The sequence below is a fragment of the Ictalurus punctatus genome, chromosome 22, assembly GCF_001660625.3.
Source record: "Ictalurus punctatus breed USDA103 chromosome 22, Coco_2.0, whole genome shotgun sequence".
NCBI classification, from domain to species: Eukaryota; Metazoa; Chordata; class Actinopteri; order Siluriformes; family Ictaluridae; genus Ictalurus; species Ictalurus punctatus.
In genome coordinates, this window is record NC_030437.2 from 17,812,104 (window position 1) to 17,830,584 (window position 18,481).

At 39.6% G+C, this 18,481-nt stretch overlaps 1 protein-coding gene across 4 annotated transcripts in view; it reads left to right on the forward strand.

Moving 5' to 3' along the window:
• Positions 1 to 3,603: 3,603 nt before the first annotated feature.
• The window catches only part of slc39a14 (solute carrier family 39 member 14), a 35,168-nt gene continuing 20,290 nt past the window's right edge, over positions 3,604 to 18,481 (forward strand). For 2 of the 4 annotated variants that reach the window (XM_053674318.1, XM_053674317.1), the window contains exons 1-3: positions 3,604 to 3,776; positions 13,308 to 13,614; positions 16,163 to 16,334. In XM_053674318.1, coding sequence (XP_053530293.1) covers positions 13,318 to 13,614; positions 16,163 to 16,334 — 469 coding nt within the window. In that variant the 5' untranslated portion in view covers positions 3,604 to 3,776; positions 13,308 to 13,317. Of the gene's footprint in view, positions 3,777 to 7,391; positions 7,679 to 8,338; positions 8,480 to 13,307; positions 13,615 to 16,162; positions 16,335 to 18,481 lie in introns of those variants that run through there. The other 2 variants (XM_053674319.1, XM_053674320.1) reach the window with 2 other exon arrangements.

Genomic DNA, 18,481 nt, shown 5'->3' on the forward strand with positions numbered 1-18,481 from the left:
TTCAGCAGAATTCTTTAAGTTCACAGGAAATTTGACCAAACTATAATTGAATACTAGAGATAGCACCGATCTGATTCTGATACGCAGCATGAAATGATCAGAGATTGGAGAAAAAGAATTCAATCCGGTCGTCCTGTAACAGGAGGTGCGGTCGGGGGGATATATATCAATATCGGCTGATTTAGTGCTCGGTTAAGTGCTTTACTAATCCATGCTAGAGGCTCGAAGGGAATGTGTTACAGAGTGGGCTTTAATAAATGCCCAGGTTGGTGCTGGATAGTAAAGTCGACCGATAGTGGATACCGCTAGCCGAGTTGGGCAATACCTACCTGCCGATAACCGATTAGTTTTCAAATTGATACTGAATGAAAACATAACACTCGAAGTAAAATACTGCTGAATTTTTTTTTTTTTTTTTTTTAGAAAAATAAACAGTACTGACTGTACCATGAAAATGTCCTGTACTTTTTTAAAAATTAAATAAATGAGCTATTAAAAATATTACAGTAAATAAAAGATATGCATCCAAAATGGATTTAAAAAAAAACCAAAAACACTTCAAATATCACCACAAATTTTGCCAGTCATAGTTTCTATTTCACCTCTAGAAGCCGCTCTCGTACCTTACGATGACAGAGGACCCCTCTGAGCCGCCCCCAGGATGCAACCGGGAAAAACTATCGGTGTGGATCTTTAGTTATAGTTATCTGTGTCGATTCATCAGCAAAACCAGGAAGCCAGTGGAGGGAGCAGTTGCCAGATCAGTTGCAGAGGTCAGATACAGTTGCCAAACCTTGAGCTGACAAGCGACTGACTGAGCACCTGAGTGGCCTCTGTGGATAGAAATGTCCAGGTCCTCCTGATGTTGTGAGTTGTATTTATTACTTTTACTACTTTAGAAATGGCTGCTTCTTTAAGTAAAACACCATTTCTGTTAATGACCAGGTTTTAAAACAAGCGCTGAGATGATGCTTGATGTATTCAAATTTTGTGTCCAGCTTGTCCTGAGGGGCATCGAACACTGAAGATTAGCAAGGACTAGAAAGAAAAATGTCCCGGCTCTGATTTTTAAATAACATTTTTACATTTATACAAATTAGATTCAGTCTCGATACGTTACGTTACGAGCTCAGGTTGCGATGTAACGAAACATCATCTAAAACAGTGTTTCTCAGAGTGAGGGCTGGAGATCCCCAGCATTCTGGGAAGCAACTTTAGTCATCGCAGATTCAAACTTTCCGATCATGGTGGTGGATCCAGAGCCTATGCTGGGTGCACCTGATGCGAGGCAGGAATGGCACCATGCGCACACACGCACGCACACACCCACACACAAAAACTCATTCACACCTAGGGGAAATATGTCTTGTCAATACATCAGTGTGTTTTTTGGGGCGTGGGAAGAAACCTGAGAACCCAGAGGAAACTTGTCTGGACACGGGAAACTCCACACAGACAGTAACCTGAGCGCAGGAGCATGGAGCTTGACGACAACAACCAAACCTCAATAACACCAAAAACATGTCCTTTAAATAATGTCAGCTTGAATGTAAAGTGTTCTGTCAGTGGACAGCTCAGGAATAATAATAATTATTATTTAAAAAGCTCTATGGTTGTAATAAACAAACACAATTACAATGTAGACATATAACGAATGTTTATTACATTTATACTGAGGCGACTGCGAAAACTTTCCATTATACCAATTATTAAGACCTAAAACCTAGCTACAGAACCTAGCGAGCTAACTCTTATTTATGAACAAAATCTCAGGCGTTAAAGGTGTTACAGAGTATGATGTACAATTTTACACTCCTTTCGAACCATCTCACTAGCTGGTCACTAATGTTACTGATATTAGGATATTACTGGATGCATTTCCTATTGTAATAATTAAAATGACTATTTTAATAAGAGTAGAGACCTTGCTACGCTATTTTAGTAGCTTATTGGGGTTAAAACCTTTGTAAAGAGATTGTTTTAATGGTTAGAATGACACATTTAGAGCAGCTTTACCACATGAACTAGAGCTTAAGTATTTCATTTCATTTTTTTTTTTTTTTGCACGTGTAATTAATAATTTACTTTTTAAAAATTATTCAGAAAAACGTTCATACAGAGTGAGTGGGATTGGGTTGCCAGATTGCGCGGTATCTCACTATAAAGCTAGGAATTGCAGACATCCTGAACCGTCCACAAGAAACCAGTCTAAACTATAAATAAGTTTGTGATACATTGCATTAAACGTGAATGTTAAGTGTTGACATTTATAAGTGTCGCATTATAAATGTGTAATCTATAAATCAGGATGCTTGTACAACAAAACAATTTTTCTTTGCACAACAAAGAGGCAGTGGTTAGCTTGATGGCCTCATTGCATCAGGATCAATCCTAAACTCAGGTTACAGAAATTAACCGACCCTAGCATCCAAAAATGTACGATTTAACTCTCAAAACCAGTTCAAACACAAGAAAACACACTTTTACCTTAAAGGTTAGCCGTGAAGCTAACTATGACAAAATATTAGCACTTGTCATGCTAAAATGAAGCACAGTAGGATAAAGAACGTTAATATTTCGATGTGCTGTTATAGGAAAATAATCAAGTTCGGTGTGGTAACAATAGCTCTGCTTCATACAACACGATACGGAGTGTTTTATTTCTTGCATATGCTTATATATATACACGTTTATGGGCAATTCCTCAGCTTCTGTAGCCTACTTTTAACAAAGTGTACTTTTCTCAATTGTTTAATAGTTCAGTTTAATCATTTGTCTAGTAACTCGGTTTGAAAGTGAACGGATTTGCATCACAGGAGATTTTATTTTTTACAGAAACAATGTAATTTCAATCAATCGTCATCATCTCTTTTAGTAGGAATTAATTTAACATAGTAACATTAGATAGCTAGCAAGCTAGATAGATAGATACGTTATATATATATATATATATATATATATATATATATATATATATATATATATATATATATATATATCGATAGATAGCCCTGCTGGGGAAAAAAAACAGTAATGGTTTTTGTAATGGTTTTAATGGTTATAATGGCAATTATATTGGTTTTATTGGCAACTATAATGGTCCTTGTGGGTCTCCATTGGGAATGTGTTGGGTTCTATTGGTGGTGTGTTTATGTCTAGTCGAAACTAATATAAACCACTAAATCCTAGTAGAATATGACCTAAACACAATACATTTGTTAATGTTTTTAAATGGTGTTTGTAGTAGAAACAATTAGAATTTCTGTAATGGTTTTTGTTGTTTTATTTTCTTATTTAAATCTATCTATCTATCTATCTATCTATCTATCTATCTACAGTATTTCTCTCTCTCGCACACACACACCCAGAGACAGAGAGAGAGAGAGAGAGAGAGAGAGAGAGAGAGAGAGAGATTTAGATAAGATATTATATGTTAAAACTGTTCACATCTATTTAAATTTAAACGGCTTCAAACTAGCTGGCCGCTGTTTATTTATTTACTATCTGGCAACCCTACACCTCCTATACCGGATGGCGGCGTGTAGAGATGACGTCATCCAAAAGAGGCGACCCGCTCTTTAAAGCGCACTGCGCATGCGTCTCCTTCTCTACATGCTCAACTGCTCTGTGTGTGTGTGTGTGTGTGTGTGTGTGTGTGTGTGTGAATGGGTCGAGGTGGCAGCTAAAGAACTAAAACACACACTCTGACGTTTTAGAACCGGCTCCGTTAAACCCGGGATCACTTCACGAACCCTTTAAAAATCACCAGAGGGTTGGTAAGTAAATAATAATAATAATAATAATAATAATCGGAATCAGCTCACCTGTACTGGTTTATTTAGCTCATGGCTGATCACGCTTAGAATAATGAGAATAATGCTTCGTTTATTAATCTATAGAAATGGTCTATAGTATCATGTTCTGTATCCTTTTACTTTGGGTTAAAGAGTATTAAAAGTGTGAGTATTGATGGAATTGAAAGTCTGATTAGATAATAAAGCTATAACCTGTGCTATGAGCTGTGATGCTCAGTGATGCTGACCTGGATGTTGGGATTCAACTAAAACATCCTTATATCAGATATATAATCCTACAGGGCTGTTCTGATCACTCCTCTCACGCTTTAGAACAGTTCATAACCTTCTTTGAACCTTTCACTCTCTAAACGTCTTGAAAATGTCATTCAGGAGGAAGTGTCCTTCATTTATCTTCCAAAAGATCGAGATTATAGGCTATCACTTTTACTTATGCTCATTGTCGTTCACTTTAGGTGCGGAGGAAAAACAATCAGTGTTCATTATACATCTGTTTAATCATTTCCCTTCTTTAGTGGCTGTCGTGTGGCTTTATGTTGAACTAGACCCGGATTAGTTTTACACATGGATTTGGAGTAATGTGTAGTGTAGTGTAGTGTAGTGTAATTATTACACATGGAGGGTCTCAAGGGGTTTCAATCCCACTTCGGAATCTGTAATCTCCGTCATTTTCGTATGGATTGAATGTGCTGGGATCTGGAACGATTACTCCGTATGTTATCTTCTGTAAACTGACCCGGAGAAGTTTCCCCTCAGTCGACGATCACGTCTGTATCGACTTCCCGGAGTATTAAGACACTTCAGGAACACTGTCTGTCGTCTCCTGACGAATGGAAACGAACCCGAGTCGAGCTTAAAACGCAGAACAATGAACTTCGTCGTTTAATATTCGCTACCTGCAACCGTGATATACAAATGTAAAGTTTAGTGCAGCGTTTGAAGATCAGAATTAGGTGTAAGAGTGGACAGTGGATTAGGGTTAGAGTTAGGATTAGGATTAGGGTTAGGTATCCCGGTCCAGGGTCGGATCGGGGCACAGAATGATCCCTGTGAAGTAGTCCGATTTAATCTTAAGAAATGGATTATATTTGTATAGACGTCCGTCATCCAGTCCGTAACGCCGGGTCCGAGCCAGGACCTACCGAAGTATTCAACACGCAAGGGATGTTTATACCACGAACAAGGGTTCTCTATCTTTATACAAATATAATGAAACCCCTTCTTCTTTTTACATCAAGATGCTGGTATACACTTGTTCTCTTTAAACACAGACACATATTAACCTTATCATTAAAAAATTATATATATATTTATATTTATATATCTTTTTAACCTTTCAACTCTAATAGAGATGAAAAACACTCAACAAATCATAGTCACTCTAGTGGCAGATCTCAAAAAAAGAAACCGGGGCATTTCTTTTGACCCTTGACCTCCACTTACTGGTATTCTAAAATCTGTTTGAATGGCGATGTATATTCACGAGGCTGAAACTAGTATTCCGAGAGTATTCCTTTGTAACGTGTGACCGTGGTTTAAAAAAAAAAAAAGGAAATCCTTGTGTAAAATTTCGAGAAATCTGATGAGCGTGACCGTATTAATATAGGTAGAAACTATAAACTTTTAACACAATATAAAAAAATTAATACAGTGAAAAATTTATTGTTGTGTGTTTTTTTTTTTTTTTTTTTTTTAAACTAAGTTTTACTGATGTTCAGGACATTTCCAGATGTTAAATACAAGCAAAAAACCCCAAAGCAAAAAACCCCAAAGCAAAAAACCCCAAAGCAAAAAACCCCAAAGCAAAACTGTGGCCCTGCTGCTGTTCTACAGACAAAAACCCATATATCTCATATCATGATGTAATAGAAATGCCATCAGATATCACGATATGCGCTGCCTTTTTTTTTTTCCTTTCCGCCGCTGTGTCTCCAGCACTCATTTGTTTGACATCCAAACCCATCATCGAGCGTGTACTATAAACCACGGCCGCGTTCCAGATAACGAGGTGCGTTAATAAACATCGGTGTGTTGCGTTTGGCGACGTGCCATATTTCTTGTTTGATACGGTGAGACGACGGGATGAGAAATTATTAGTACGTTTTTATTTATTTATTTTTTAAAAATCATGCGCCAAAACTATCCAGTGAAAAGCTGTTAATCCACCGACGTGACATGAGATTATGTATTATATTCTATTATATTCTATTATATTATATTATATTATATTATATTATATTATATTTTCCAAGATGGCGCTTCATCTTGCTAAATTTTAACCTGCTGCTTTTTCTCCTTCCGTTGTACAAAATCGTTAAGATTAACCATTAACGGTTTGCATTAGGTTTTGTTGCTTTACATTTACGTTACAAGTTCATTTCACCGCTGCAGGAGGTTCCTCATGGGTCGGCTCTAGGCCTGTTATCTTTCTCGACTTTATTTTGTTCGCTACTTTTTTACGGCGACGAGGTTCGGATCTGAGTTTCGTTACGAGTTCCGTCACTCCTGGAAGCGGTCGATCGTTTATTCCTCGTCGTGACGTGTAGCGTCGTCGCTATAAATATACTTGGTTTCGCTTTCTTGGTGGTTTCGTTTTCACTCGTTTTCAGTGTCGTATGATTCATTAGTGTGGATGTTTTCGGTAGCAAGTTAAATACGCTGGTGTGTCTTATTTGTATTGAAAATGTCTTCTGCGGATGGTAATAATTTTGACATGTAACCCTTCAGCATAGTGGCTTGTAATATAAGAGCTCACTGTTCTGGCTGAGCAAGAGATTTCCATTACTCTGTGCCTTCCTGTTTTCTGATGGACCTTTTAACCTCGGAAATCCGTACTCCTGTGAGGCTCGGTTACCCGAGTCCCATTTTGCTTATCCTCTTCCTAGTTCCGCGATCTCCTGTAAAACAAGCGCTGTACTCGTTCCTCGATTTGAGTCACGGCTCCTTCCTGGTGTTCTCGGACGGTTTTCCCCTCGCCACTTGTCTGCCTCGCCTCGAGCGTCAACGGTGCAGCTCCAGATTTCTGTAAAGCCGCTTCGTGACGACTGTTAAAACACGTTCGCGGCACAGCTCACACCCGCAAAACTCCACGAAAGAGTTTTATCCGGAAACGATAACACGTCGACTAAACGGTGGACGTGAAAGAGGGCCTCCTAATCCCGGCATGCTCGAAATCTTCCAGTAATGCAGCTCGGCCACTGCGGCGCATCAGCTACCACACACGCTAACGCTTCCTCCGTTTATAGGGTGCTATTACTTTTGTCCTAATTGAATGGCTCGTCATATTACTTGTCCTAATTCATGGATCTGTTCTGGATTGTTTTTTTTTTCCTTTCAAGTCGTTTGATATGAACCGATTTGAATTCACGAAAGTCCCATGAAATGGAAATGGTCTGACGCGTACACGCGTTGTGTAAACGCCCCTGCGGATGGTTTTAAATGAGGCCTAACGTACGGAGCGCGATTATAAACGTTAGAAACGGTTCGCCGTCGTTCACGTCCGGCTTGTTCCGGATCGCGTCAGGGGAGGTTTCCGGACGTCCCGTGCTCACGCGAGACGCGAGGGGACAAAGTGCGACCGCTGTTCTTCACTGTCCGTCTCCATCGGCGGCTTAGTGACTCAGTCGTGCGGTGTATCGACTTAATCATTACCACCAGCACGAGTCTGTTATTATACACCATGCATCATGGGGGTAAAGTGCTCATTTTTAACAGTACAGCGTGTTTGTTTAATAGCAGGTTAGCGCTTATGTAATTACTGTTTTCTCTCGCGCGGAGTTCTTATAAAGCCCTTTGGCTACCGAGCATCGTCGCATTGGGACTGCAGGAGGGGGCACTTACTTTTTACCGTGCGTGCTTGGAGGGTAAGTGAAAGATTTCTCGCTCCGATACGCTAGATATTGACGACGACTTTAAAACCCCGATTTAACTGTGAAACTTTTTAATGACGGTTTCTGAATCGGTTCTGTAACGGGTAATGTTTAGATATTGGTGATTGACACGTTATTGACCAAATTGATAAAAGATACTTATTACAGTGTTGTTTTTGTTTGTTTGTTTGTTTGTTTGTTTGTTTTTACTGGAAAATAGCAAGTAGTGACTATTCCTGTTGGGGGGGGGGCGAATAACACACAGCTTAATATACTTCCATCCATACGTCTTCTATAACGCTTACTCCTTTTCAGGGTCACGGGGAAACCTGGGGCCTATCCCAGGGAGCATGGGGCACAAGGATGCAGGGGTACACCCTGGACAGGGTGCCAATACTTAAAATACTTGTAACTTATTTCAATGCGTATCCATATTCGAAAACATTTGCATGAAATATGAATATATGAATCATTTTGATTCTGTCTAAAGAGTAAACGGATCGTCCATGAAGGGTGGGGGGGTAATAATTTAAAAAATAAATAAATAAAAATGTTATAGGAAGTGACAAACGGTCTAAAGCGCTAGAGAGGTTTACTTTAATTTACAGTAATGCTCTCCCCCCCCTCCCCTTCCCCCGTCCGATGTTCGATGTGAACGTTGACCTCTCATCTCTATAAACCGATGTATCGTTCTGCCACACCGATTGGCTGATATTTTTTCTTCTATCCGCATGAATGAGCGGGTGTTCCTAATGAAGTGGCCGCCGAGTGAGTGTCTGAACCGTGTCCCAGAAGGTAAGGAGTCCAGTCTTCAGCGTCCTTTCCTTCACGTCGGCTCGGCCACGCGGTGTAATTAGAGATCGGGCACACTTCCGAGTCCCGCTCGGTGTCGACGTTTCAGCTCTCGGCTCTCGGGATTCCAGCTCGCTTTCGGAACGAGGCTTTCTACTTTTAGCCGCGTATCTCGCGGGGTCGGGTCGTTCCTCTCGAGTTCCTAATAACCTTGAGCAGAGAGGCTTTGGTATTGTTTAGGCGACGAGGCGCTGGTGTGGGCTGAAACGCTGACTCTGAGTTTTTTAAAACTCCTGTCAGGATTTTAGGACGTTATTGATGTCACTGTAATCAGATTATAATCTTTCATCTTTATCACCACCACCACACACTGTCCCGCTCCGCCCCCACACGCCCCCTCCACCCCCTCCACCCCTCGTTTTGTTTACTTTCTGATTTTTATTTTTTCTATTCTCCCCGACCCCCACCCCTCCCTCACTCTTCCTCTGATTTGTCTTTCTCACTCTATTTCCTGACGCTCAGCCTTTCACACACACTCACACACTCTCACACACACTCTCTCTCTCTCACACACACACACACACACACACACACACACACACACACACACTTTTGGCAGCATTGCTAAACAGGGCAGGTCTAATGTCTGCATGCCTCAGGTTGAGCATCGTGCATACTGCGTGCCTTTTATTCATCACACACTCGTCTCTTTCTTTCTTTCAGCTTTTCACGGTTTGTTCATCGCTCGATTGTGTTTGTTCCTGGCTCTGTACAATTCCTGTACAAAATAAATAATAAAAAATACATGTATCTCTCTATCTAAATTACTCTGTGTGTCTCTCTCTCTCTCTATCTATCTATCTCTCTCTCTATCTATCTATCTCTCTCTCTATCTATCTCTCTATCTATATATCTATCTATATATCTATCACTCTCTCTCTCTCTATCTATCTATCTATCTATCTCTCTCTCTATCTATCTCTCTCTCTCTATCTATCTATCACTCTCTCTCTCTCTCTCTCTCTCTCTCTCTATCTATCTATCTATATATCTATCACTCTCTCTCTCTCTCTCTATCTATCTATCTATCTATCTATATATCTATCTATATATCTATCACTCTCTCTCTCTATCTATCTATCTATCTATCTATCTATCTCTCTCTCTCTATCTAGCTATCTCTCCCTCCCTCTCTCTCTCTCTCTCTCTCTCTCTCTCTCTTTCTATGTAGCTAGCTATCTATCTATCTATCTAGCTCTCTCTCTCTATCTAGCTCTCTCTCTCTCTATCTAGCTCTCTATCTAGCTATCTCTCTCTCTCTCTCTCTCTCTAGCTATCTCTCTCTCTCTCTATCTAGCTCTCTCTCTCTATCTAGCTATCTCTCCCTCTCTCTCTCTCTCTCTTTCTATGTAGCTATCTCTCTCTCTCTCTCTATCTAGCTCCCTCTCTCTCTATCTAGCTCTCTCTATCTAGCTAGCTATCTCTCTCTCTCTCTCTATCTAGCTCTCTCTATCTATCTATCTCTCTCTCTCTCTCTCTATCTAGCTATCTCTCTCTCTCTCTCTCTCTCTCTCTCTCTCTCTATCTATCTATCTCTCTCTATCTAGCTATCTCTCTCTCTCTCTCTCTCTCTCTCTCTCTCTCTCTCTCTCTATCTATCTATCTCTCTCTATCTAGCTATCTCTCTCTCTCTATCTAGCTATCTCTCTCTAGCTATCTCTCTCTCTCTCTATCTATCTAGCTATCTCTCTCTCTCTCTCTCTCTCTCTCTCTCTCTCTCTTTCTATCTAGCTATCTCTCTATCTATCTGGCTATCTCTCTCCCTCTCTATCTATCTATATCTCTATCGATCTATCTCTATCTAGCCATGTATCTCTCTCTGTCTCTCTCTCTCTCTCTCTCTCTCTCTCTTTCTATCTAGCTATCTCTCTATCTATCTGGCTATCTCTCTCTCTATATCTCTATCTCTCTCCCTCTCTATCTATCTATATCTCTATCGATCTATCTCTATCTAGCCATGTATCTCTCTCTGTCTCTCTCTCTCTCTCTCTCTCTCTCTCTCTCTCTCTCTCTCTCTAAAAATGTACAGTAGGACGCCACAGAACTGAAAAATAATCGGATCCTTTTACTTCCTCGGCACATATTTTGGTGTGTCCCCCAGACCCCCCCCGGCCAGCATCAGACGCAGGAAGGAGGTGTGGCCTAAAGTTGCAAGGAGGATATTGTGGATCAGAAAGGGTTCACTTGATAATCATACAGTAAAATGGTTCACACTTGACTTGCAGGTTGATTTTTATGACCAAACAGTGCTAGTCGGATCAGTTCAGTAAGTAAATCAAACAGAAAAAAAAAAATTCTTTATTTTATATAACTTTCATAACTTTGGGACAATGTGGAACAGTTTCCTGTCTATTTCCAGTCTCTCGCTGTCATGCACTTTTATTGTACATTTCTCATGAATTACTCTGGAATATTGGGTACGGTCTATTCAAATCTAATCATGTGCACTTACACGTCAGCCTCAAAATGAGAAAATATTAACTAGGTCTGGTAAATGATGGGTAAATGTTGGCACAATGACCAATGTTAAAGATATTTCCAGTATACGTGACGCTCTACGAATCCCACGAGCGAACGATTTCCCGATCAGACGTGAAGTCTTTGTTCCCCGTGGGTACTGAGTTGCCTGGTACTGAATTCCCCACTCGAGAATCAAGCAGAAAGAATCCAGCGCCATGGCGGCGTCGCGTCCCTGTAGACCCGGCGTCTCCAAGCAGCGTTTCCTCCCAGGATCCGGCTGGAAAACAGTGATTACCTCCAGCTTTTCAGCTCCTCTTCTTCTTCTTCTTCTTCTTCTTCTACTTCTTCTACACATGCGTCACCGGCGTTTCTTGACTTGTACACTGAACGATTTGATGTTTAGACCCTGCTTGTGAGTAGTATGGTGTAGGACAATGGTCATTGTTGGGGTTTGAGTGGGTGGGCGTCGGGTGGAGTAAGCTAATTACCCCTCCTGTTCTTGTGAATCGGCTCATTCCGTCTTCGCGAGTAGGCCTGACCGATATGATGGAGATATCATGGAGATATTGTGATCAGTTATGGCACAATACATTTCTCTGAGATATCATGCGATCTTTTTGACCGTTTTTAAAATAAACTGAATCACGAACCGATCGGAAGGAGCGAGCGTGGTGTTGCGACGAGTCGAGTCGAGTCGCGCATTTAAAAGACAGAAAGTCAAGGCCAAAAATAAATAAATAAATAAATAAATAAATAAAATACACATCGTCTTCAGGTGTGAAATGAGCCATGAAAATAAACTGCGAATAAAAAAAAAAAGATTTAAAAATAAAAATATGAAAACAAATTGCAAATAAAAGTATGAGGACAAAACCACAGAGAAAAAGATATTATTTGGATATAAATATATGTATTTATTTGTATAAATAAGATTTCATTTCATTCGTAATAAAAGGAGCTTTGAACAGTTTCTATTTATTTATTTATTTATTTTAATAAATACAATTACAGTATCACTGCAAGTTTGGGAGCAAGCCTATATAGTCATGAGTATCATGTATTGTAAAAATTCCTTTTCAGAATTAAAAATGATTTTTTTTCTATCTATCTATCTATCTATCTATCTATCTATCTATCTATCTCCATCCCAGTGTAAATTCCCATGAGCGCTGATCAGGAATCTGATCTGGTTGAAAACCTGGAGAAGCAAACATCTCCAGCATGAGCACTCCTGTTGTGAGAAATGTTTGGGATGGCGATGATATGATCCCGAAACACATCTCTGTGCGTGCGTGCGTGCGCGTGTGTGCGTGCGCGTGTGTGTTTAGCGAGTAATATAATGCTGACACGTACAGTGTGAGCACTAAACACCTGCCGGGTTTCAGCCCTGAGGTGTAGCACTGGCTTTACCGGACCAGTCTGCGGCGTGCACTCGAGCAGACGGAACGCACGGATTGGAAGTCGTGTAGGACTCGTCTGACTTTGAAGCGCGTTTGTTCGCACTGTTCGGGTTTTAAAATCCTCGGGCAGCGCGACGCTGTTTTAGTGCAGCTGTCTAAGGAGGCAAATGATAATGTAGCACCAGGAAGAATTGTAGAATTTATATTTTATTTTATTTATTTATTTATTTTTATCCACAATGTAATTTGAAACACGTATAGACGCTTAACCTTCTCAAAAAGGAACGTTTAATACTTTTCGATCCGTTTTAAAATGTCTCCTATTTAATTGCGCTTATTAGGGCTGGGCGATATGACACAAATATCGTATCACGGTACTCGAGGACATTTCCATTTCTACGATACACGATGTGTATCACGATTTTGTAATTTGGCTAACAAACTGTCTGCAAAACAGTATTAAAATAAAAATAAAAGACAGAGTTTGACGAGTTTTACTTTTCTTTAATGCTTTTCTTCTCTTAAATTATTTATTTTTTTATTTTTTTAAATACATTAAATCAGTGACATCTGTTTGGTACCATTTAATTTGTAATTAATAAAAACGTAAAATTTTTTATTTATTTATATTGCCATACCAACGATATCTCTGAAAAGTGTATTGCGTAATCGTTTATCACGATATCGATATATCGCCCAGCCCTAGTGCTTGCTTATTTATTTATTTATTTGTTTATTTACTTACTTACTTACTTAATGAATGTTATTTGTATGTCTGGTGTTAAATGTCTGTTCTTTTTATAAATAACCTTGTTCCTCCCGTGAATATAGTCCTTGATGCGAGCATGGCGTTAAAACTTGAGCAGCTTTTTTTATTTCTTTTTATTTTATTTATCTTTTTGTCTCTGCAGATCCTGAGTCATGACCCAGACCTCAGCCAATGGCTGCACCCAGCTGACCTTGACCTTTGCCCTCATCCTGTCCCTTGGCCTGTTATGTTGGCCCTTGGGAGAGGTCAGAGGTCAGACGGAGCTCCGTCCTGCTCAGATCCTGCAGGATCTCCTGAGCCGGTATGGAGAAAACGGGACCATCTCGGTGCCGCAGCTCCGGTCGCTCCTCGTGCGCCTCGGCACGGAGCAGAGCGGAGAAAACGCACCAGACACGACGACCACGACGCCGACATCCATGACCGCGACTTCCATGACCAACCACTCGACGGTGAGCGATTCTCAATACCGGATTCCCACACGAGCGCGTGTCCGAGGTCTGAATTGTGCGCCGTGACCGTTTTTAATGTCTGCGAGTGGAATGTGTGGAATGTTTTGCGTACTTTACCGCCACTTCTTCAAATTCTTTTCTTCATGTTATAATTTATAGTTTATAGTCATGTTTTGACAGCTCTTTCTGTTTATACTGAAAACATCACCTTGACACATTTTGCGCCGTGTCTTACTCCCCGATACGTTAGGAGCTGGTTTTCTGACTGAATATTTATAGCTAAAACATAGTGAGGGTGGAGATGATTCCATGGCGCGAATGCTTAATAAATTGAGTGTGAAAACATAGAGATATACTGATCCGGGATTAACCATGAGAACGATTAGTATTAATGTAAAGGCAGTATAACCGGTACACGCTAAAGAGAAGGTATTAAAGAGAGGTATCCACGTGTAAGGAAGTAGCCACGTTTACCAGTTTCCGCTTCCCCTCATGGGAAAATAATCAACAATGCAATTTTATTAAGGAAAGACACGTCGTACTTTGTATTTTAGCTCATGGTTATGTTTAATCTCGTGGAACCTGAACCAAACTTGTGATCGCATACATTATAACAGGTTAGAAACAGTCAGTCCTTCACCAGCCTCTCGTTTTTCTCTCTCTTGACCTGAATAATAAATAAATAAATAAATAAATAAATAAATAAAAAATAATAATAATATAATATTAATATAATAATTATAATATAATAATATAATAATAATATAATAACAATATATATAAATAATAATATAATAATAATAAATAATAATATGTAATAAATATATAATATATATAAATAAATAAAAATAAATAATAAATATCAGTTTAATTTAAAACGTTCTAGACAAACACAGCATGGAAACGGCGAAGAAGGTTTAGCAAAACTTGGTTACGGCTTTACCTCCGACTGTGAGAGAGTGCTGGCACTTGGAGACTCCTTCCTTAAATGTTAAATAAACCTCTCCTTACAGAAAACTTCACCGTATCTACCATATCTTGTTGTTGTTGTTGTTGTTGTTGTTGTTGTTATTATTATTATTATTATTATTATTATTATTATTATTATTATTATTATTATATTACGGTGGATCATCAGCCATACAAGTCAGTGTGAATGAGCCGTCACTATAGAAACGGTAACCTTCATTAGAACGAGTGAGTAAATCGACGTTCGTTGGAATTGGTTGTCCTGTAAATATAAACATGAGCACGTTTTAGACTAGGCCTGTCGTGAGTTTTTGTTTGGACGATATATTTCCCCAGACATAATCGCGATAAACGATATTCTCGTCATTTGGGTGACGATAATAACGTCGCAGACTTTTGCACACTTCTGTATATCAGCAGGAAGAGCGAAGATGAGCAGGAAGGAGGTTGACTTTCAGGTGTGATCTTTCTCCCAAACTTTAGCACAACGGTGTTCGGTTGAGTGCAAAAGTTTGCACCCCCATCCTTTTTTTCCCCCCTTCCGATCAGTTTTGAGGGATCATCCTTTCAGATGATGATGATGATGATGATGATGATGATGATGATGATGATGATGATGATGATAAAATAAATAAATAAATAAATAAATAAATAATAAATTTAATTATTATAATTTTTTAAATTTTATAACACAAACTATCTGAATAAATAAGGTGTTATTGAATAATAAAGCATTATTTAAATTTATTTCGATGAGCACCAGGGCCTTGTGTTACACTCTTTTGGAGTTTGTGACTCCTCCTTGTGCTCGATTTGTCTTTCCCAGAATATAGTCATGCTCTTGGCTCGTGTTCAAGTGGTTTCCTTTGCAGTTCAGGCCAAATAAGGACAACATATTGTTCTGTAATTGGGGTGGGTGGGGGGGGGGGGGGGGCAGTCAGTTTGAATTTAACTGGTATATTGGATATTGTTGTCGTTAGTGTAATGTGCAGGACATGATTAAAAATTAATCAGCTTAATGCTTTCCAGAAAAACAACATGCATCCATGTATAGTTGGCAGTATCACACTGTGGTAAAGGAACATCATCAGCATCTGATTTGTGCATCGACTGACAGTAAGGAAAAGCTTGCTGCGGTTTATTCTGCGTTTCTTCCAGACGGGATAGCGTGTTTATCTTCACTCTAATAACGTGCTCCGTTCCCCACGTTAACGAGGAGATCCCACATGAACGGAAACCGCCCTGGTGTTTACTACAACCTGTTCCCAATTGAAATTCCGAGTATAAATGGGTAAAGATAATGCCGTGGCGTTCTTGTCGGGTGTTGGCGAATTGCTGTGATATAAGAGGAACGTCTCGGGACGTGCGGTTTATAGGGAAATAATCCGCTGCTTCTTCGCGCCAACCTGTTGTTGATTATTTTCCTGGAGCGCGCAGTGTTGTAGTGTAGCGACAAACTGAATAAGAGCACAGTGAGCACCAGCGAGAAGTTATTATTTATTTATTTATTTTCCTTTTGTAATGTGTGTGTGTGTGTGTGTGTGTGTGTGTGTGTGTGTGTGTGTGTGTGTGTTCTCAGTGTTTAGCTACAGGCACTCTGGCGGCTCATGGTCTGAGTGAGAAGTCCCGTTTGGACGGGCCGGGCCTGCAGGAGTTCTGTCCCACCATGCTGCACCAGCTGGACTCTCGAGTGTGTCGAGATGAACAGGAGCAGGAACCAGAACCGAGCGCCAAACCGTCCAACGCCGAAGGTAAGTGAACGAGAGAAGACGCCTCTTAGAAACGAGTCATGACAATATAGCATTCCTAGAGATTATTAATCATACAGCGACATCATTTCATCGTCCTGTCTCTATGGTAACATTTCATTGTCCGGTTTCTATGGCGACGTTTCATTGTCATGTCGCCGCAGTAGCATTGTTATTGTGAGGTCTCTATGGTAACGCGTCGTTGTCGTGTGCGTGGTAAAGTTTCATGCAGCGGTTTGTTTTGCTACCGAGAAATGATCTGTACAAATTTGCAGGGATGAATGAAATACACGCATGAAATATATAACATTGTATTATTTGCTCGGAATAACGGTAAACTCCCAGACTGTAGAATATCTTCTGTACTCAATAATATATTTCTAAAAGAGTTCCAGAAAAACATCACTGGACGTTAGAGAAGGCCCAGAAGCTCCGACACCTTTTAACAACAAACCCAGGTTTTTAGGAATATGCACATCGGAAACTCCCCCACCCCACATGCCCCTCCCCCTTCATTTGATTAACAGGATTAACATGTCCTGAATTTGAATACAGGAGGAACATGCACGCTCCTCTTACATGTCCAGTACTCACTCGAATGTTTTGCCTTTTTCCTAAAAGAACGTAGCAAAATAAATGCTGCAGCAATTTTTACACGTAAATGAATTCTTCAGAAATGCGTCAATAATAATAATAATAATAATAATAATAATAATAATAATAATAATAATAATAGGAAGAAAGAAGAAAAACATGTCGAAGTTTAGATCAAAAATGTATTAATTCATGAATATTTATAAGTATTGATTTTAGAGCATTTATAAACGGCACATTTTCGTTACGTTGGACGTTTTATACGGGACGATTTCATGCATCATCGTGTTCAAATGTGCTTGTGGTAATGTTTTTATTTATTTATTAGTAAGTCTTTTGATATTTTACAAAATAGTGATGTTTTCTGGTATTTCTTTAATTTACTGTGTTTAGTTTACTGTAAATATTCAGTGAAAAATCCTTTTTTACTTTTTTTTTCCGACAAGACACAAAAGGAATTTTTGTGGGGTTTTTTTTTTATTTAATTTATTTATTTATTTTCTTTCTCTCTTGAGGTGGCGGAAAAAGGGTGTGTTTTTCCTTTCACCAAAACTCATGATGAATGCTAACTTTTTGCAATCGATTTTTAGTAGGTATTTTGTAATATAGCTTTATTTATTTATTTATTTATTTATTTATTTTGGTGGGGTTTTTTTGTCTTTCTGCTCAGATGTATAAATTTTCTTGTAAGTATTCTGAAGAACATTTATAACTAAAGGTTAGAAAGCGCTATGCAAATAAAACAGCCCTATTTTACTGAAGATGGCTTAAGCCCCGTGTCGTCTGTATTGTGCGTACTTGGTTAACTCTGATTGGCTGCCAGCTGGAGAACAAGAGAGACAATGTGTAGATGCAATGATTCACTTTTTTTTCTTCTTCTTCTTCTTCTTCTTTTTTTTAAATGTATATATGTTTTGGGTTGTTGTTGTGTTTTGTTTTTTTTTTAGAAATGATGTTGATTTAAAACGAACGAGATGTGAATAATTGTAAACATTATCACGTTTCTGCTGGTTTTGAAGGCTGGTTAAATCTCCTGCGTTCTCCGTGTGGCGTCTCCGCTCTTTGGGCTCGGCTCAGACGGGAGAATTGTTTAGGAAGTTTGTCCAGACGCCATGGGTTGAGATGTATATGGCCAAGAGATATAAAAAGGCAGGATTGGAACGAGACCAGAGAAGCGCGCATGCTTTGTGGGGGCCGCCGACTAGACGTAGAGCGAAGGCAGCAATTACGCGGGTCGTGTCTGCTCTTAGATTTTAAGTGAAATGTTTCTCTCTCTTTCTGGATTTTTACCCGAGTTTGACCCAAACAATCCAGTTCCCTGCTGTGAGGTGGTTCCTTCCTGTCGCAGGACGTCTACCAATCAGAGGGAAGGCTCTCGCGTGAAGCCAGAAAGTTTTTAACTTTCCCCCTCCGTGAGCTCACGTAGGCTCGTGATTGTCCAGAGTCACTCTGATTGAGGTTTGAGCTCTAAATCTCTCAACGATGCGGCAAAATCTTGGACAGCTGCACCAAAACACCAAAACTGTTCAGAATTAAAGAGAAACTCCGCCCAAAAT